This window comes from Marmota marmota, unplaced genomic scaffold (assembly GCF_001458135.2).
Source record: "Marmota marmota marmota unplaced genomic scaffold, marMar, whole genome shotgun sequence".
Taxonomy (NCBI): Eukaryota; Metazoa; Chordata; class Mammalia; order Rodentia; family Sciuridae; genus Marmota; species Marmota marmota.
The window spans coordinates 14,466,403-14,488,026 of NW_026000241.1; the positions used below are offsets into that span (position 1 = coordinate 14,466,403).

Below are 21,624 nucleotides of genomic sequence, written 5' to 3' on the forward strand. Positions count from 1 at the left end.
GGGACGCGACTTCCCGCTCCGGAAGGCGGACTCACAGCGCAAGCGCAGACTATTTTAACCGAGAGGTTGAATTTCGGGTTTAACCGGGCTCCTGCGACAGCCTGTCAAGAATGCTTGCTGGAGCGCTGGGACGCGGCCGCGGACCTAGTGTGTGACCGTCTTACCGAGTCGCAGGTGAACTTGGGCCGTTTCGTCGTCTGAGTTTCTCTTATTGTAATGTAGGACAGTATGTGCACCACATCAAGCCTAAGTGTTTAGTAAACAAAACCTGGAGGAACTATTATCAGCATGTAATTCAGATTTCAAGTGTTCACTTACGGAAAGTTTTCCCGAAAAAAGACTGTACACATGAGATTGTTAGTTTTTGGTAGACCCCCCCCCACACACACACACACACAGAAATGCAGTTTCTATCTGTAGGCCGTTAATAAAGATTTATTCCATCCAATACAATACCATGCAGCCACTTAAAAATAATGAAACTTGGACTCAGTGGCAGAGCACTTGCTTAGTGTGAGGCACTGGGGTTCAACTGTCAGCACTGTGTATCAATAAAGGTCCAATGACAACTAAAAAAAAATATTTAAAAAATAATGAAGTTATGTGCTGTGATACCAAAAATAATTTTTAGGATGAGGATAATTATGAAGGTTTAAGTCCTGTGCTACTAAAAGATTACCATAAAGAAATAACAAAATTTAAATTATTAATAATACAGCAGATCTCAACCCTGTTTGCACTTAGAATCTATTTGGAGAGTTTTTAAATGTATAGTGCCCAACCCCAGATTTTTTTTTTTTAATTTTTGTTTATTTTACAAATAACTCCCAGATAATTCTATGTGAAGTTAACCTGAGGACCACATATGATGTAAGGGCATTGGCTTTCCCTGCCCCCTCTTTTTCTAGTATATTAATTTTTTTTCAATGAGGAACACAGGTTTTCAAATTGAAACAAAACAATACAGGGCAATGGGCAAAGTTTCCAATGCCAGATGGAACTCCTAGTCACTTCATTTCTGAGCTTCAATCCCATGAGACATGAGAAGAGAGGAAAGGTGAGTTATCCTTGGGGCTTGGAATGTGTTCTAGGACCACTTGCCACTGGAATAAGGATTTCCAGTAAATTTCAGTCTTATTTCATGTTTGGAGAAAATTAAGCTATTTCTTCTGTTTATTTGCACTCCCACCCCCTCAAAGCAAAATGAAACACTACCCCAGAGCTCCAGTGACTGAAATTCACCAGGTGTAAGGCAGCAAATCCACATGGGGAAGTCCATACATCCAGATTCATCTCTGCCCATCTTCCCCAAGGGGCCTCACCTACAGGTTCTCTGGCCTCAAGGGTCAAAGGAGACTGAAGAGATCCTGAGGACATGGAACAGCTACCATGTCCCAAGTTTAAGAGATAGCTACTCTCTAACTTGCCTTCACATCTTAAGTGCTTCTCCCAGCACAGGACTCACAACATGGAGATCACCACACTGGTGGTTTGGGTGCCACTATGAAGCCAGGAACTGCTTTATGCTCTCCCATAGTCCTACCCAAATTATTTTAAATAGCACAGTTTTAATTTAAAACTTAAAGTATAAACTTATTGTAAACTTATAAATCATTAAATATATTTATGCTATGGGATGAAGCATGCCCCCAAAATACATGTTGGAGTTCTAATCTATAGTAGCTGTGGATGTGAACTTTTTTGGAAGTAGGGTCTTTATGCTAAAATGAGGTCCTGGGTCTGGATGACTGGAGTCCTTAAGAGAGATATTTGGACATGGAGAGACATACCCAGAGAAGAAAACATATGAAGACAGAGGTAGGGGATCAGAGTGATGCATGTGTAAACCCAGGAACACCAAGGATTGCCATCAATCACCAGAAGAACAGACAGAAATGGTTCTCCAGAACTTTCAAGAGAGCATGAAGTAAATGCTCTGCTTTATCTCCAGAACTGAAACAACTTATGTTGTTTTGGTGATCCAGCTTATGGTTAATTTGTTGATACAACCCTATGAAACTAATACAATGTTCTAGAAACATTTACTCACTCAACCCTCACTACCACCCTAGGAGGTAGAAAATATTAACTATTCCCATTTCCTAGGCATAATTTCAATATGTCTAAGTGAAGTGCTATGTGGATCAGAACCCAAGATAACCACAAGACCACACAACTCTGTCTGCTCCTTGGATAAAGCAATGACTCTTCTAAATTTGAAAGAAAATACTTGGATAGCCCCAGTAAAAGGGGACAGTAACAAGTGTTGAAGGGGATGTGGAGAACCTGGAATTTCTACACACTCCTGCTGGTAATGTAAAATGGTGCAGCTGCTTTGGAAAACAGTTTTTGAAAACTTCCCAAAGTATTAAACATTTACCATTTGGTCTAGTAATTCCACTCCTAAGTATATGCTCAAGAAAAATGAAAAAAAAATCCCAACACTTGTACATGAATATTCATGGCAGCATTATTTACAACAGCTTCAAAGTGAAATTAACCCAAACATTCATCAATTCAAGAATGGATTAATAAAGCACAGTTGCCTGGCTGGTCCTAGAGTTACATGTGTGTAAACTCAACTAAAATGTGATTAAAAAGGTTAAAACAAAAAAAACTTATATTTGTACTGAACATGTATACACTCTTCTTGTCATTATTCCTTGAACAATGCAGTGTGTCAACTAGTTCCAAAGTATTTACATTACATTTGAAATAAATTATGAGTAATTTGGAGATGATTTAAAATATAAGGGAAGATGATGTAGGTTATATGCAAATATTATGCCATCCTATGTAAGGAAGTTGACCATCCATGGGAGGGCCTGCATAAAATCTCCATGTACACTGTAGGTCAACCATACATGCATACAATAGAATGTTATTTGGGCATAAAAAAGAATAAAGAATCAAACATGTCACACCATGAATCAACCTCAAAAAACATACTAAGTGGAAAGAAGCTAAATACAACAGACTTCATTATTTATTATTATATGAAGCGTCCAGAAAAGGTGAATTTATAGACAGAAAGTAGATGAGTGGTAGGCTGGGGATGGAAATGAAGACTAATTATGAATGTATGAGAGATCTTACTAGGGAATGAAAATGTTCACAACTAATTTATGGTGATGGCTACACCATTCAGTAAAGTTACTGAAAATCACTGAATTGTATACTTGAAATGGATGAATTGTATAATATGTAAAACAAGGTTATTTTTTAAAAATTAGGTTTTAATGACCTATGTAAGTTAACAACCACCCTAGAACTAATTTATTATTTTCAAACAGAATGATAAATATACTATTTAAATTTTACAAACAGCTTTCAAAGATAAAGAATATTACTTTATTAATCCAAACTTTAGTTGTGGAAAAAGGCCAGAACAGCTTACAGTTGAAACAGTACGGGGGCCAACACCAAAAATTTTTCTTTGGATGTTTAGAGACTAGGAAGTTACTATCCCCATTCTCCAGAGCCTCTGAGAAGATGATTAGGAACCAAATAAATGAAATATTTTCTTCTTACACCTGGTATACTTCAGATAGTCTTCACCTGGTAGACATCACTATGTCTCTTCTCAGATCTAGTCTTCCCCATGTAGAGCTCCTTAGACATGGAAGGAGGCCTACAGCTTCTCCGGATTATGACTCCTTGCCCCGGCACATGCTCAAGGAGCTGTAGTGTAGGCAGGTGGCTAAAGCAGAACCACCTGGCAGACATCTCTCTGGAAATGTCTTTCAAGTAGTTTGCAGGATATACGAACCTCTGTCCCAACTTTTTAGTGGGCTGTGTTGTGCATTGGTGACTCCTTTTCTGGGAATCTGAAGCCTCCAGGCAGGTCTCCTTCAATGGGGGACTGAAGGCAAACATGTTTCTTCCTGGCTTTCCAGGTAGGACTTCACCAGACTCCAGATGCTGAGATAAAGCAGTGCTTGACAGGAACCAAGCAGGACAGCAGATTCCACCCTTTCCTGGTCCTCTCTTATCAGGACTTTAGGCCCATTTTGGCCATCATCTCTTCATAGACCGTCCATGCCATTGCTGCCATCAGAGTTCTGCGGAGGGCCCGGGGGACACTGCCTTGAAAGAAGCCACGCAACCCATGGTCCTATGATGAAAATAAATGTCAAAACTCCAGAAATAAAGTAGTAATATAATTAACTATCCATCTGGCACCAGAGAGTCTCTGTTACCTTGTTTCTGAGTCTTAGTTTCTAAAGTATATGCCATATCTATGAATAAGACCCAGTGGTACACACCTGTAATCCTAGTGGCTTAAGAGGCTGAGGCAAGAGGATCACGAGTTCAAAGCCAGCCTCAGCAAAAGCGAGGTACTAAGCAATTCAGTGAGATACTGACTCTAAATAAAATACAAACAGGGCTGGGGATGTGCCTCAGTGGTTGAGTGCCCCTGTATTCAATCCCTGGTACTCCACTACCACCACAAAAGGAAAAAAAAGATAACTAATGAACTTTAAAAAATGTTTTTTGACCAGCTGTGATGGTGCATGCCTGTAATTCCAGCAATTCAGGAGACTGAGGCAGAAAGATGCATATCAAGGCCAGCCTCAACAACTTGGCAAGATCCTGTCCCCAAATAAAAAATAAAAAGGGCTAGGGATGTAGCTCAGCATGAAGCAGCCCTGGATTTAATCCCTGGTAACAGAAGAAGAAAAAAAAAAAATCATTTTGCATACCTGCTAGGCTTTAATTTAAGCCTGTTCTATCTAAGAGAATTTCTTAAAAATCTTTTTGTTTTATGTTTTTGAGTGAGGGGTGCTAGGTACTGAATCCAGACTTGTACATGTTAAGCATGCTCTCTACCATGAGCAACACTCACAGGCCCCCTATATCATGCAAGATTATTGTGTATAGTTGTATAGTCTGTATACTACACAGAAGCACTGAGCCCCAAGTAGCAGATGAAATCCATGCCAAGGTTTGTTTGCCAAACCTGGATCCTGGATACAGGCTGAAGGAAGAGTAGGCTTCTTAGCATTTGTCTATCAGGAGGGAGTACTTTTTGTGTAATTCACTGTGTGCTCCTGGTTTATACCCTATCTGTATAAGAATTAAAGGCAAAACACCTCTTCATTTTTTTTAGGGGGTAACAGGGACTGAACTCAGGGGCACTCAACCACTGAGCCACATCCCCATCCCTATTTTGTATTTTATTTAGAGACAGGGTCTCACTGAATTGCTTAGTGCCTTGCTTTTGCTGAGTCTGGCTTTGAACTCCTGATCCTCCTGCCTTAGCCTCCTAAACCGCTGGGAGGCATGTACCTCTGCACCTAGCAAAACACCTCTTCTTTCTCCCTCATAACCTGAAATGATTTGCAATTTCACATATATTGAAAAATATATTATTGTTGTACTTCATGACTTTATGTACAGAGAATAAGAAAGCAGACAGCCTAAATGGTATGAGCAGTATTAGAGTCACAAATTCACATTTATTTTTAACACGAATATCTGGTGTGTGATAACAGTACTGTGTTCCAAAACGGCCAATCCACTGGTTTTTAAATAGTGCTTTAGTGCCTTTTATATCTTTTATAACATTTTATTTTCAGTACCATTTGTATTAGACCAAACAGCTAGAACATAATATGTATGCTTCTTTTCTGACTATCTTTTTTCCTATGTCCTTAATTAGAGTACTGAGACCACCCAGACGTCCTGTTCAGCAGATCTGGGCTATAGTCAAACAATCTGCATGTTGATGAACAGGGGATCCTAATATAGGTGCCCCTCCCCTCAAAACAAAAACAAAAACACATAAGCTTTTATGGTTCTCAACCTTGGCAGCACACTGGGATTACTGGGACCTTTAAACAAAACTTTTCTGATTTTTTTTTTCTTTTGGTGCTGGAGTTGAGCCCACAGTCTTATACATGCTAAGCACATGCTCTACTACTGAGCTACACCCCAAGCCCCTAAAAAAATAGTTCTGATACTGCCCTTCCACCAGATCGCTGATATCTTTGGCCTAGATTTTGACATGGGAATGCAGATTTCTAAAAGCTTCTCAAATGATTCCAAATGAATGAAGGACAAGAACTACTGCTTTAGAGAGAGATCCTTATCCACTACAAGAAACTATACTCATTCTATGGTCTTACTTTGAAAATGATAGTTACTGCTTGGCCTATCCACCGAAACTTCACTGGGGAGAGCTGCATGTGGGTCTTGATAACATCTGCAGGTTGAGTTACCAGGGAGGCCAGAATACCAGCAAATATCCCACAGCTGAAATTTATGACAGGAATAAAGACTGCATCCAACTGGTCTGAAAGAGAACACACATAACATGGAATTACATATCTCATACTTATCAGATTTATCAGATAAAACTCAGTGTAAGTTGTCCCTTCATTCTTCCCAAAATTCAGAAAGATGTAGATTCAAACAAGTTTAAGGATTAAATATTTGAAGGTGCAACTAATGGGCTTGGGTTGTAGCTCAGTGGAAGAGCACTTGCCTAGCATGTGTGAGGCACTGGGTTTGATTCTTAGCACCGTATATAAATAAATAAAATAAAGGCTCACCAACAACTAAAAAATATTAAAAAGAAAAAGGTGTAACTAATATCCAAGTGATACAAGTTATCCATAATGGATCAAGCACAATGTCATGTGCCTCCTGATATAAAAACTGTATCATATCCTTGGTCCACTTGCTAAAAATAAATAACTAAATCTAATCACTGAAAAAACACACTATATAAACCCAAATTTAGGTATACCAACTGGCCTCTATTCTTGGAAATAAAAATTACTACAAAGTACACTACTGGAATGATTAGAGAAATCAGAATATGGACTATGTGTTCAAGAATTTTACCTGTATTAAACTTCTTGAATTTGAAAAAATAGATGGTTACATGAGGGCCTGTCCTTGTTCTTAGGAAATACACACTGAGATATTTAAGGGTAAAGATGAGTCATGTCTACAACTTACTCTCAAAAGATTTACAGATTTATATATTGTATTGTTCTTGTGGCCTTTCTCATAGGTTTAACATTATTTCTAAATACCCAATTTAAAAAATTTTAGGATGGATTGAAAATTAAAAAATACACTTCCAGGCGTGATATTGGCACCAAAATAGACATGTAGACCAATGCAAAATAGAAGACACAGAGACAAACCCTCATAAATACAGCTACCTCATACTAGACAAAGGCACCAAAAACATACAGTGGAGAAAAGACAGTTTATCTAACAAATGGTTCTGGGAAAACTGGAAATCCATGTGTAACAAAATGAAATAAAACTCTCTCATCCTGTACAAAAATCAACTCAAATTGGATCCAAGACTTAGGCACAGAGACCTGTACCTCATAGAAGAAAAAGTAGGCCCAAATCTTCATCATATCAGCTTAGGACCTTACTTCCTTAACAAGACTCCTAAAGTACAAGAAATAAAATTAAGAATCAATAAATGGGATATATTCAAACTAAAGAGTTTCTTCTTAGCAAAGGAAATAATCAATAATGTGAAGAGAGAACCTACAGAATGGGAAAAAAATCTTTACCACAAGCACCTTGGATAGAGCACTAATCTCCAGGATATATAAAGAACTCAAAAAACATAACACCAAAAAAACAACCCAATCAATAAATAGGCTAAGGAACGAACAAGCACTTAACAGAAGAAATATAATCGATCAACAAACATATAGAAAAATGTTCATCATCTCTAGCAATTAGAGAAAAGCAAATCAAAACTCCAGTCAGAAAGGCAATTATCAAGAATACAAGCAATAAAGAGTGTTGGCAAGGATATGGGGGAAAAGGCACACTCACACATTGCCGATGGGACTGAAAATTGATGCAACCACTTTGGAAAGCAATATGGATATTCCTCAGAAAACTTGGATTGGAACCACCATTTGACCCACTATCCCTCTCCTCAGTCTATACCCAAAGGACTTAAAATCAGCATACTACAGTAATGCAGTCACATCAATGTTCATAGGAGCTCAATTCACAATTGCTAAACTATGGAACCAACCTAGGTGCCCTTCAACAGATGAATAGATAAAGAATATGTGGTACACATACACAATGGAATATTGCTCAGCCTTAAAGAAAAATGAAATTATGGCATTTGTAGGTAAATGGATGGAACTATAGAACATCATGCTAAGTGAAATAAACTAATCCCCAAAAAACAAAGACCAAATGTATTCTGATAAGCAGATGCTGATCCGTAGTGGTAATAGCAGAAGAATAAAGGAACTTTGGATTGTGCAGAGAGGATTAAGAGGAGGGAGGGACGTGAAGAAAGGTAGAATGTGACAGACATTTTACCCTATATACATGTATGATTACACCACGGGTGTGACTCTGCACCAAGTACAGCCAGAGAAATGAAAAGTTGTGCTCCATTTGTGTAAAATGTGTCAAAATGCATTCTACTGTCATGTATAACTAATTAAAACAAATTTAAAAAAAATAGAAGGGAGACCAGTAGAATAAGTAGAAGGGGAACAGGGGAGGGAGGAAGGGGAGATACTGGAGAATAAAATTGATCAAATTATACTGTTTTATTGTGTGCATGTATGAATATATAACAAATTCTGCTGATATGTATAATTATAATGTGCCAATAAAAAGGGGGGAAATACACTTCCAGGGACTATGGATGTAGCTCAGTGATAGAGTACAAGCACAAGGCCCTGGGTTCAATCCCTCACACAAACAAACAAACAAACAAAAATTCACTTCCATGCTTTATTGCCTTAATTTTCTGTTATAAAATAAAGCTGTGACCTGCAGGGTCACACCTCCTGCGGCTTGGGGAGAGACAGCTAACCTCCCAAAGCATTCTAACTGCAGCAGATCACCAGTCTGGATGGTAGGCATTCCAGTTTCCCTAATTAGCCACAGACACTTTACTGAATGCAGGTGCATTCTACAGAACAACTTTCTACATCTTGCTCTGCTTGGGTGGATGTTTACAACTTACAGATTTCACCCACATCTAGTCCAATATAAGCTTACTGGTGAGGTGGGCCTAACTGAAACTCAGATTTGGCAGCTTTACCTCTACCCAAAGGGAGGGCTCAAAACAACATTAACTAGAAACACAGCAAGGATGAAAATAATTTTTTTTTTCCTTCAAACTTGAATCACAATAAGTCTTCTAAAAAGATACACCTCACAGGTTTGTACCCCAAAGTTTCTCATCTAGGAGGCCTTGGATGGGACACAGGAATTTTACAATGTATTGTTTTGGGATGTACTATTACAGAACCTCTGCAAAACACATGTTATTCCTTACCCAGTCCACCCCAATCTGCCAAATTATAGTAGCATCAGTACTCTTTGATTGAAGAGCATATAAACTCCAAAGGGCAATGGCCAAGTCTGTCACACCCACCTTTGTGGCCCAGCACTCAGCCCCAAACTGGACACAATCTTAGTATGGCTCAGATCCTAAAACTGGTAAGAATAACAAAAGAATAACAAATAAAACAGCAAGAACCCAATGTCTCAGGGATACCTCTTTTCCACCACACCTTCCTTTATCCTTACCATGGAGCACTAGGCTTTTGGTCTGGCTGTAAAACATCAGGTAAATTCCTGAAAAGGGTGCATCACGAAGGAGAGTTGCTGACAGGCCGCTGAACAGGCCTCGGTGTCCCTCACTGCGGTAGATGCTTCTCAGAGCTGCGTAGATGCTCTCATAGCCGTATTTTCCACTCTGCAAAGGGAGCACAGATCCAGTGACAGATATAGAGGTCTTGCACTGGAGCAGTGACCCCAGCTGACTTTTCAGGTTATTCAGCGTCACCAAGGCACTAATGGGCTCTAGCTCACACATGGCTTGGCCTGCCTACACAAATGAGTTCTGTGACCACATCCAACTCCAAGTTGGACTATAAATCAAGAGTTGACACTAGTCACTTCCCAAGAACCCAGTGGCTCTGTGTACCAACCCTGAAGTCCTAGAGCTATCAAACTCACCTCATAGCGTGTCTTGATCACTGTGATAGGTGACATGCAGACCCCTGCAACAGAGCGAGAGCTCATACCCAGCATGATCGATTCCAGGGGAGTAGGGGGATGGCCTCGCAAGAAATACTGCTTCAAAAAGTAGAGAGTGCCAAAGTAAATTCCAACGCCAGGGACACATCTCACGATGGACTGCAGAAAAGGCCAGAGGGAAGAACAATGAAATCAAAGAGCCAACACCATTAGATACTGTCTTAGCTGGGTTTCCCCAGAAGATCCCAAGATGATTTGCATGCAAGTAGTTTATTGAAGGTGCAGAGAAAACACCAACAGGAAGTGGGTAAGAGAGACAGGAGAGATGGCAGCTAATAAAGGATGAACTACAAAAGCAGTTACAGCTGTGGGCAACTCAGTCCTTTTGGGGAACTCTGGGAACCAGTGAAGAACACACCTCAGAATTAGTCCTCCATCGGAGGGGAGAGGGTGAAGTTTAAACATCAACCCATTATTCAGTGGTTGAGGACTGTGTGGGTTGGGGTAAGTATTAACACCTTGGCAATCCTAGCAAAGGAAGTCCTTAGGGCTAGTAAAAGCCATTAGGGAAAGAAATACAGGTGTGAGGTTCCAGCCCACTTTCAATGAAGTGGTAAGGGGCAAGAATACACTGAAAGGCAGGCAGAGGGAGGAGGTGGGTCAGCTATTTCTGCTGCAGACTGTGCTACACTAACAAATCATACCCAAGGTATACAGGTGCAATATTTCCTTGAGCCCTCAAACAGAAGTTAGTGACAGTACAAGAGATGGGTGGGAAGTGCAGTAGTCCCCTCTTATCTGTGGAGGATATGTTCTAAGACTCCCACTGGATGCCTGAAACAGTGGATAGTACCAAACTCTACAAACAGTATGTTTTTTCCTGAATTGTATATACATAACTATGATAAAGCTTCATTTATAAATTAGACACAGTAATTAATAAAAATACAATTATAACACTGTAATAAAAATTATATGACTGTGGTCTGTCTCTCTCTCTCTCCCCCCCCCCTCAATACAGCTTACATAGTACTCACCCTTCTTCTTGTGGTAATAGATGACAACGCCTACCTCGTGAGATGAAGTGAGATGAATGAAACAGTATGAGGCTACTACTGGCGTTCTGACAACAGGTCAGAAGGAGGATCATAGAGCCACCAACCTCGATGGCTGAATGTCAGAAGCAGATGATATCAATGGTTGGGGAGCTTTGATAGTTGAAGGGCTTTTTGCCAAAATCTTTTGGAAGAACACTGTATTCAAGAGTTATCTCTTTCTCACTCATCCAAGTGTTGCTTCAGTGGCCGTCATCTCTTGGTGATGATCTGGGTGACTTTAATGCTGTGTTCTCTCCATAATTTTGTCCTTTAATGTCTGTGCAATTCAAAACACTTCAGCAAATTTTAATAATATCCATGTTGTTGGCTCTGCTTCAGTTTCTTCCTCTTCTTCTTCCTCTGTTCATGACTCAACAAGTGTTTCCAATTCCTCATTTGTTAACACATCTTCATGGCCTTCAATATGTTCTTCCACCCCATCAAGCACATCCTTCCATGATTTATGCCATGGTGCCTCTTCTACACTTTCATGAATACAGATCAACTTCTTATAGGAGAGCCTGGCTTCATCAAATTGAAGACTTGCTTTCTCCTTAATGAACTTCTTCAACTCTGCCAGAAATGTGGCAGCAATTTCATCAGCAGATACAACCTCTCGGGTAAGTCTTACATTTTTCAGTCCAAACCTATCTCTAAATCCATGTAACCACCTCTTACTTTCAGTAAATGGCTTGCTATCATTCATCACAGGGGACACTTTGCCGAAGTCTTCCTCTAGGTTCAGTGCGTTCTGGTGCAACATACTGTTATCAATTAGAGCATGTTTTTTTTTCATATCTTCCACTCACAAATTTAATGCCTTTTCAATCTGCACTAAGTACTTCTCACACACTGTGTCTGTAACTTTGCAGTTTGAAGTGTGACAGCAAAACTAGAATGAATTTTTTTCCTTCTTCCCAACTTCACAGATAGAATATTCACTTTTGCCATAGCTGTTAGCAACCTCAGCATACGCTTTTTTTTTCTTTGCTTATTAACTCAAGAACTTTTACCTTTTCACTTAAAGGAAGAACTTTACAGCTTCTCATTGGCATATCCTAATTGCTAGCATCATTGCTCTTGCATTTGGGGGCCATTATTAAGCACATAGGGTTACTTAAACATAAGCACTGATTCCCCAACAGTCAATCTGATTCCTGACATAGCTACTAAGTGACTATAAAAATGGGTGATTCACCTATAGGGCTGGGCAGTGAACAGTGTGATATTTCATCACACTACTCAGAACAGTGCACAATTTAAAATTTATAAATTGTTCCCCTCTGGAATTTAATATTTTTGGATTGGGATTGACTGAACCCACAGAATGTAAAACCACAGATAAGGGGAAACCACTATACTCCCATCACTTCCTAAGGAGCTGGTGAGGTACATGAGACATGACTGGTTATCAAAGTAAAGTACTGCAAAAGAACCCAGACCCAGAAGGTGGCTTACAGGGGACATCCCTTTCCAAAGGCCCCAAAGACTCTCAGTGCGAACCACCTTCAAGAATACAGCCAACATGCCAACACGTCTGGACCTGAGGGCAGACAAAAGAAGAGGAAAGGTCACTTAAATCACTTCCTTATAAAAAAAAATCTCCACTCAAAGATTTTGTATTTACTCTTTCCTAAAACACTTAGGAATCCCTACAATGCATCATAGAATTACTCTGGACTTCCCACGTGTTTCTGGTTTGACAAATGTTCATCTGTCCATTCACAGATGGAATAACCTCCCATTTTAAATACACTTTATATATTTCCCATAGTGCTGAGCTCCATATAGCACAAAACAGACACAACTGATGTTATTTGTAGAAAACCACCCCCTATCAAGCAGTACAGTTATGATCACGAGCTAGCACAATAAAATGCAAATATCACTGAGGCAGATTCTCTGGAGCTGCACAGGAAAGAATCCCACTTAATGAACAAGAAACATCAAATATAAAAAAAATGTATATTCACTGAAAACACTATATACGAAACACAGCAGTGCTTCTCCTTGAGCATCCAACAGAATGGAGGTTGATTTAACTGGAAAGATGATCCAGTGCCTGAGAAATGGAGCCGAGTTCCTCAGTGAAATGTGGAGCAGCAGGCCCTACCCGTGGTCTGAGGGCTGGAGAGTCTGCATTCGTGTTTTAAGGAGATCCAGGGGCTGGAAAAGGAGGGTAGAGCAGGTCCCACTGATAGAGCCACACAGGAAAGCCTTGATCACTGGATGTAACTGCAGAACAAGAGAGCATTGTGTCAGCAGCTCTGCTAGCACATTATGTACCTTTCTCCACGGCTGGGCCAGTAACTCCAGGCTGGTGCCTCATCTTTATATATTAGATAAGAGAAACACATGGCCGCAAATTCATAACACAGGAATGTTGCTGAGGATATTGTGCCCTACAAGAGCTATTCCTATGGTCTTAGTGTTGCTAATAATTTTACTCCCTGAGCAAACAGACTGAGCAACATGTCTATTTCCATGCACTGTCCACACTTAACCACACTTTGTCCTACTTGAAAAATTACAGATATCTCTTTGTCTTTGGAAAAGCAAACTCAATTGAGTTTAACTCTAAACTTTGGTTTCCAGGCTCCCTTGGCTGTACATCCTATAATATACTATATAATCAGGTCAAAAACAAATGAAACCTGAAGCTTAGTCACAATGTATGAGAAGTTCCATTTCTGGTATAATCTATGAATTTCCTTCATTTAAAACTTTCCCTTTCTTCTACCCACCCATCTCACTGGGACCTACAGAGGTGACAGATGGCTCTATAGACCAGTAGGCACTCCTAGGTTTGTTGCCTCTACTTCAGTCCTGGCACTGTCTCACACACTGGATTATCTATAGGCAGCATCTGGAGGAGTATAACTCCTTCAAAGACTAAATGTACCTCCCTCAAGCACAGCCCAGGAGCCTCAGCTCCTAGCACTGGTGCTAGTATGACGCTGTGTTTTCTTTCCAGGGCCCCAGAACCCAGCAGCACAAATGATAGTGAAAACACACTTAAAAAAAAAACAAAAAAAAAACCCTCTTTTCTAAAGAAGACACTTGGCAAATTCCATCTAAAAAAGACCTTTTCCCTCATTTAGTAGCACTTATACTACTGTAGCCCTAAAATACTATTAAGATAAATACAGTTTGCCATTATACATATCACATAATCACTTACAGGAACTGAAATGTCTAATATGTAGTACTTGTTTCACAGAAAAAAACAAACCATATATATATAAACAGAAAAGACAGATCATCCCAAGTGCCAGCATGAGCAAGTTACAACTGTAATGACTTAGAAAACCACTTGGAAGGACTAAATAAATTCAGAAATTAGAGGCTGGAGTTTACAACCACGTTCCAATAGCCCTGAAATGACAGCAGGTGTTTTGATAAGACAATAGGTAAAATCAAACAAAGATATATATATATATATATATATATATATTTTTTTTTTTTTTTTTTTTGTAATGGGGATTGAACCCAGGAGTGCTTAACCACTCAGCCACATACCCAGCCCTTTTTTATGTTTATTTAGAGACAGGGTCTTGTTGTATTGCTTGAGGTCTCACTAAGTTGCTGGGGCTGGCTCTGAACTCATAATCCTCCTGTCTCAGTCTCCTTAGCTGCTGGGATTCCAGATATATGCACCACGATGCCTGGCAAAGGTGTACATTTTGTCTGTATGGGCCCAACTCCCTCTTGCCCAGAGATGTCCTCCTTTTCTGCTAACCAATATCCCAGGAGATCTGTGTTTCTCAGCCTTACCTGAGGCTTTGCAGCATCAAGGAGTGCTGCTGCTTCACACACTGGGCCTTTGCCTTCCATTGTTGGCTTCTCTTCTCTGCCTGATGCTCCAAAACCGTCTTTCCAGACCGATCCCTATATCAGCTTAACTCATACTTTGCCAGTCACTCCTTGGGCGCTCAGTGTGCCATCTAGCTAAATATCCTTCACTAGAGTGGTTCTGAGGGCTCACCAAGGACGTGCATATTCTTTCCTGTCCTGTCCCTGTCTTTATCTTACCTGGATTCTCTGATGCATCTGATACAGATGATTGCCTCTCCTCTAAGTCTTGGTTTTTCTTTCTCTTTGTTTCTGGCTCCCCTTCAAAGTCTCCTTTTCCTTGACCTGCCACTTAGATGTTGCTGCTCCTCTTATCTCCTCTGTCTGCAGCCTTCTCAGGGCAACTTCACACACATGCTAGTAACGCCCACATCTCTGGCCCCACTAACTCAACACCTCCTCCTTCAGTCTCATAAGAGTCTCAAACTCAACAGATGCAAAATGGAAACTTGGTCAACAGTTCTACACACACACACCTGTTTCTCCTCTGATCCATATTGGGATACTTCAGGTATCAGGCTGGAAACCCAGAAGACATGAAGGCTTTCTCTGCCTGCAGCTTCATGACCATGTCCTGCTGGCTGATCCCTTGGTCTTCCCAGTCTGCCCCCTGTCAATCTAGAAGGACTCTAAGAATACTGAGTTTGTTGGTACACACCTATAACTCCAGCTACTTGGGAGGCTGAGGCAGGAGAATCTTAGGGCTAGCCAAGGCAATTTAGTGAGATCCTGTATCAAAAATAAAATAAAAATGGCTGGGGATATAGTTCAGTGGTAAAGTGCTTCCCTACCATGGGCAAGGTCCTCAATTCAATACCCAGAACTGCATTAAAAAAAGAAAAAAAGAAATAGTTTATTCAGGAATGAGTAGGGGATTTGCAAATATGCAATCTGTGTGCTATGATGGATCATAGGCCCATTGGAGGAGGTTATTGCAAAGAGAAAAATTTTAAGGCAGAAGGAAGTCCACCATGTAAAGTGTTTTAAACAAGAATCACTAGTATTTTAAAAAAAAATAATAAAATCATTAAAAAAAAAAAGAATCACTGGTCACAGAGTTCACTGCAGGAGATTCATTAGCTGATTGGCAGTATTGGCTGTTACTAGGAATCTGTCTTCATTGAATTGACCTTAACAAAGTTGTGTTTAACAAAGCTACTTGCAAGATTGTGGTTAGATTTGGCAAAGTCTCTCGTGATCGTTCTTGCTATCAGGCAAATAGGCACGAGGACCCTGCTGGCTCCGTTTAGTTTCATTTTGACATAAGTTACTCCATTTTGGTGCTAACTCCTTATATACCCCCATGTATCCATCCTTTTGGCCTCCTTGACAGTCTCTAGTCTCAAGGGTGCAAAGTCATCCTCCAGGCCACTCCCAGAGTAGCACTGGGTAAATCTCACAACCCCAGGAGCTATTTAAATCCATTTTACAGATCAAACTGAAGCTCACAGAGGTTGTGAATGTGTCCTAGGTCAGAGGTGTTGAAGCCATTGGTCAAAACTCAAAATTCATGCTCCACTGAAGTGAAAATCTAGGATATTCAGGCTGCTCACTCACACACCACTGCTGACCACTACTCATTTCCTCTTGAAATGCTTTTTTGGGGGGCTTCAGGTATTAACAGTGTCCATGGTTTCCTCCCACTTCTCAGGACACTCTCTTAAATGAAGACCTCCTTTATTTCCCCTGGAACCATGCTTCCACACCCCTCCCATGGCTTCACTTACCATCTCCCTCAGGAGATTCAGGCCCACACAGTCACTTGCTCAGATGTCCCCCACACACCTCTGATGATATTTCCAAATATGAACGATCCCCACCCCTCACCTTCAACTTGCTCCTCCTCTAGGATGCCCCATCCCAGTGAATGCACTGCCATTTATCTACCCAGCTTCCTGGGCCAAAAACCCAAGCAGCATCCACACTCCACACTTGCTAATTCACCTCCTGAACAGCGCTCAAATTTATGTTTTGTATCCATCCTGGCTCAGGATACATCATCTCTTGCCTTCTTGACTGCCATCATCTCTTCACCTCATCTCTTTGACAGGCTAACTCACACTCTACTCTGCAGCCAGAGTCATCTTTCAAAACTGCAGATCTAACCATAGTGCTTTTTGGTATAAAACCCTTCAATGAAAGAGTTAATGTTTTATACAATTTTAAGTTATCAACTTAAGAGGCTGGGGTTGTGGCTCAGCAGTAGAGCGCTGGCCTAGCACGTCCGAGGCCCTGGGTTCGATCCTCAGCACCTCATAAAAATAAATAAATAACATAAAGGTATTGTGTCCAACCACAACTAAAAAATAAATATTTTTAAAAAGTTATCAACTTAAAAAAGAATAAAATGTGTTGAAAATATAAGTACCAATAAATGTGTTAGAAACTACAAAGTATCCCTGGGCATGGTGGCACATGCCTATAGTCCCAGCCTGAGCAAATCAGCAAGAGCCTGTGTCTCAAAATAAAATATAAAAATGGCTAGGGATTTGGAGTGGTAGAGCACCCCTGGGCTCAATCTTTAGAACTAAAAAAGAAAGAATATTAGTCATTAGTACTTACTGAAATAAAAAAAAAAATTTAAAAGTCAACACCCTTTTATTGCTCTACATTCCTCTCAGGATAAAGTCCAAACTGCGGGCTGCAAAGTCTTCATGAATCATGCAGCTCCTTCTTTATCATTTTTGTGCTTGCTCTCACTCTCTCTCAAATACAATTCCTCTGCCATAATGGAGGCCTATTACCTTCCTCTCACCCCAGAAAACTGAGGTATTGTCTCTCTGCCCTAATTCATCTACTGCTCCCTAACTCCCCTGCTTCTGGGTTCAATGCCCCCTCCCCAGGATTCCTGCAGCAGCACCCATGCCCATCTCCTTTATAACTAAGGGTCCATGACAAAAGATATGGTAACTCCTATCTTGTCTTCTTCATGGTGGTATCTCAATAACTGGGCACAATAGGTGTTCAACAGTGATAAATGAAAGGCTCTTGTCACATAATAGAAAATGTGACATGCTCAAAGCCTATCCCTTGAGCACACATCCATAGGATAAAGTTCAGTGGGCTCAGGGTGCCTCATCCCAGGACAGGTTAATCCTCCTCAGCTCCTTCCAGCCCTTCTCCAGCCCTTCTCCCTCCAGCAGTTATCTTGGTGCTGCTTCCCCAAGGCTCCCTCTGGTATTGCACTTAATTTGTTTCAAGGCTGAAATCCTTCACCTCTGGACTCCGGATGACAAAAACTATCTTTTTAATATCTTTATTTTTCACAGCACAGATTGGAAATATTATTGACTCAATATTTGTTGAATAAACTAATAAAGCCCATAATATATATAATTTTTCAGGTCTTTGAACACAGACTAGATGCTAAATATATATATGCCAGAAGTATCGATAGTAGGTAAACTAAAAAAGGCAGGTAATTAACATTTTGTCAATGGTAGATAGCACACCATTTGCGAGTGGACTTTTCTTTCTTCCCTCCCTCCCTCTCTCTTTCCCTCCCTCTCCTTCCCTTCCCCTCCCCCCTTTCTGGTGGCCTTGCCCATGCTAAATATGTGCTGTACCACTGATCTACACCTCCAGCCTTCAAGAATAGACTTAATTTTTAAAAACTGCTAATTATTCATGGAAAATAAGATGAATAATTTATTTCTTTTTTCGGTGTGAGAAGGGTAGGGCAAATAAAAGAGAAAAGAATACAAACACAAAGGTAACAATAACAGTTTGCAAAATGATTCCACAAATATTTTTTATTCTACAAAATATATCCTAAATCCAATTCAGATCTGAAGGCGAAGGCTGGAGGGGTAGAAAAAGGTAAGCAGATTTTCAAAATCATGAACGTACAGCTGCTGCGGCTGCCTTTAAATTTTTTTAAAAAAACAAAAAAGCTAGCCACCTCATCTAGCTAGCTACCCAATTCCTAGGGCCCGCCCCCAGCATAGCCACACCCCCGCCTTCACCAATCACCGGCGAGGATTAGGAGACAACACCCTGGGGGGCCGCCGGCCTCGCCCACCAACACCTCCGCCTCCACCAATGGCGGCTGGACGGCTCGCAGGCTGCAGCCAGTACGGACCGCAAGGGGCGTGGCGTCTTTGGCGCCCGCGAATCCGCCTGCCACTGCTGGTCAAGAGGCTGCGCCCCGGAGGAGCCTAAGCGGTAGCCCACTGGCTTCCTGAGCAACCCTGGGACGGCTCGCTCCGGCTACTACGGCTCCTCAGGCTTGGCGCGATCCCTGGCCTTGCTATGGTTCAAAGCTCTGCCCGGCTGCCCTCCCATCTATCGCTCCAGGACTCGCACTCGGAACAACTTCTGGTAGCGCGCACGGTGCTGGGCCCGCTCGGGCACACTCCCCGACACCTCGTCCCGGCCGCTGCAATACCGCAGCTGTCCCCAGACGTCAACCCAGCCCGTCCCAGGGTTTGGGCGGAAGCTCCTCCCGTCCCGCCTTGCGTTAATCCCACAGCCCAACTTTAACACTCCGGCCACGTCCCAATCCTGCGCGCTATCTGACTGTGCCGAGGTCCCCCTAGAGCCTCGAATCCGTCCGAGCTGGCGGCCTCGGAACCCCTTCCTTCCCTTCTCGCAGGCTCCTCACCATAAGTGTCTCCACCTTGTCTCCGACATCTTGGGGAGGCAGCAGCGCTGCGCGCACCTTCTGATTCATTGGAGAGGCGAACAGCGAGAGCTCGGGGCCGGGTGCCTCGGTGGCCGCGAGGCCCGGCCCTGGAGACTGTGGAAGGGAGATGAGACGACGCGGTAGCCGGGCAACGCGTCGGGGTCTCCGGAAGAAGGAGCCCAGAGCTCCCAGCACCTGGCTGGCCTGCGCGTCCCAGCTACGTCCAACGCCCGGACCTTGCGCGGAAGCTACTAGCCCTTCTTCATTAGCTCCGCAGGCTGCGTGACTCGGCTCTCCAGCCTACCTTACCCATCACGCCCAGCCGAAGTCGGCAGCGCTAGAGGAGCACCGTCCTACGTGTATCGGGGAAGAGAAAGCCAGGCGAACCCAATGGAAAGGCACGGCGGAAAGATTTCCCTTCCGGGTGCTTCGCTGGGTCACGCCCCTGGTGAGCGTGTCTTTAGTGCCACCTTGTGGAAGCTCATAGAATTACCGCTGTTCTTGCTTGGGCCTGTTGAAGGAGGGTTGAGAGGGAGAGAGAGAAATTAGCTTAGGGGGGCTCTTACAATGAGCTATACACCCCAGCCCCCTCCTTTTGAAAACCCAATGTGGCTTTTGCTTTCTGGGTTAGATGTTCAGGTCACGTGATGCTTTCCCATTCCAGGGATTGTAGACACCCTCTATCCAGGAAGACATATACAAGTGTAAGTTTGAGCACAGGAACTCTTCTTAAAATTTTATTCACAGCAAAGTTTGACACCTGGAGAAGTTTCTGCCATCAGAGTGAGGGCTAAAGTACACATGGGAGCTGGAGTGAATGGGACCAACAGAATCTACTCCAGCAGAATGTTTGGTTCCTTTTTCTTCGCCCTGCAAGGGCAGGGGAGATGGGACTTGTAGTCTTTGCAGCTGGGTCAGTTTACATGGAAGAAAATGACTGGAAAGGCAAAGAATACAGGTGAATCATCCCCATGCTTCCAGGGAAACCAGTCCAGCAAGGTCCTTCTGCCTGCCTGGAGTCTAAGTTCTCACTTTTGATGCCAAAGCAATAAGCCTACCTTTACCCTTTGGAAGCCAGTAGGAGTAGAAAGGGGGTATACCATGATATTCTGCCATTTTCATAAACCTCTCTAAGCTTAGTGCTCTCAGAGAGGTCTGTGGATATCTTGTGATGATCTCCATCCTTAAGGCTGAAATCTTCAGCAAAGGGGGAAGCCACCGTCTGTGCCCACCAATATGGATGGGCACAAACAGCAGGAAAAGAGAATTCCAATGGCCTAACCAGCAGCTGTGGCCTAGAGGATGGTCCTGTTGCTGCTTTGGGCGTCACAAGAGAGAAATGCCTTTCCTCCTTCTGTGCCAGTGACCTTTGCTTCAAGTCTTATCACCTGGCCCAAGGTGACTGGGCTACAAGAGATCAGTAAATGAGAGCAGCTCATGGGCTGGTCTCTAAGATATAGATGGGTAATTGTCAGGGTGGCCTGTGTCCCTACCAGAGTGGGGTCCTCAGATCCTATTCCAAGGGCTGAGATGTCAGCGGTACCAGAAGAAAGATGAGCTGTGAGCCAAGCCCAGACAGTGTTGTATTATGTTCAAACCGTGAATCACTCCATCAACATTTTGGCACACCAATTCCCCATCTTGTGGAAAAATCAGATTCTTCTTTTACTGTTGTCTTCCCACACAGGAATTTTATGCAACATTGTTGCTACACATAAGCACATATTTTCTGGTCATGATTCTCCCACATCCTAACTGGTGTGAATTGCCCACAGGGATGAGAACCCACTTTGCAGAAACTACTTTACTGTTTGCCTACTATCAAGTAGCTCTACCCACAGGGGAGAGGTTTCATCTTTGACAGAATGACTGTATTTATTTATAAAACAGTATCCCCTATGTGATGGTCAATTTTATGTATCAACTTGGCTATTATACCCCAGTTTTTAACTTAAACACTTCTCTAGGTGTGGCTGTGAAAATATTTTATAGATGTTGTTAACACCGTCAGTTGACTTCAAATAAATGAGATTATCTTCCATAATCTGC

At 42.0% G+C, this 21,624-nt stretch overlaps 1 protein-coding gene and 1 long non-coding RNA gene across 3 annotated transcripts; one reads left to right on the forward strand and one right to left on the reverse strand.

Annotated features, from left to right (window-relative positions):
- The first annotated feature begins 30 nt into the window (after positions 1-30).
- On the forward strand, positions 31-4,172 carry LOC125613829. The gene is made up of 2 exons (XR_007344426.1): positions 31-174; positions 3,897-4,172. It is a non-coding gene; the product is annotated as an uncharacterized LOC125613829 (long non-coding RNA).
- On the reverse strand, positions 3,250-20,004 carry Slc25a38 (solute carrier family 25 member 38). Of its 2 annotated transcripts, XM_015489463.2 has the most exons (7): positions 19,555-20,000; positions 13,213-13,334; positions 12,558-12,642; positions 9,982-10,161; positions 9,550-9,718; positions 6,129-6,295; positions 3,329-4,114 (listed from the first exon to the last, which is right to left on the reverse strand). In XM_015489463.2, exons 1-7 carry the CDS (start codon positions 19,621-19,623, stop codon positions 3,992-3,994), a joined length of 915 nt encoding a protein of 304 aa, XP_015344949.1. In that variant the 5' UTR covers positions 19,624-20,000; the 3' UTR covers positions 3,329-3,991. The 2 variants fall into 2 exon arrangements, with proteins under 2 accessions (XP_048651500.1, XP_015344949.1); XM_048795543.1 differs by lacking the exon at positions 6,129-6,295 and having other exon boundaries at positions 3,250-4,114; positions 19,555-20,004.
- Positions 20,005-21,624: the final 1,620 nt, after the last annotated feature.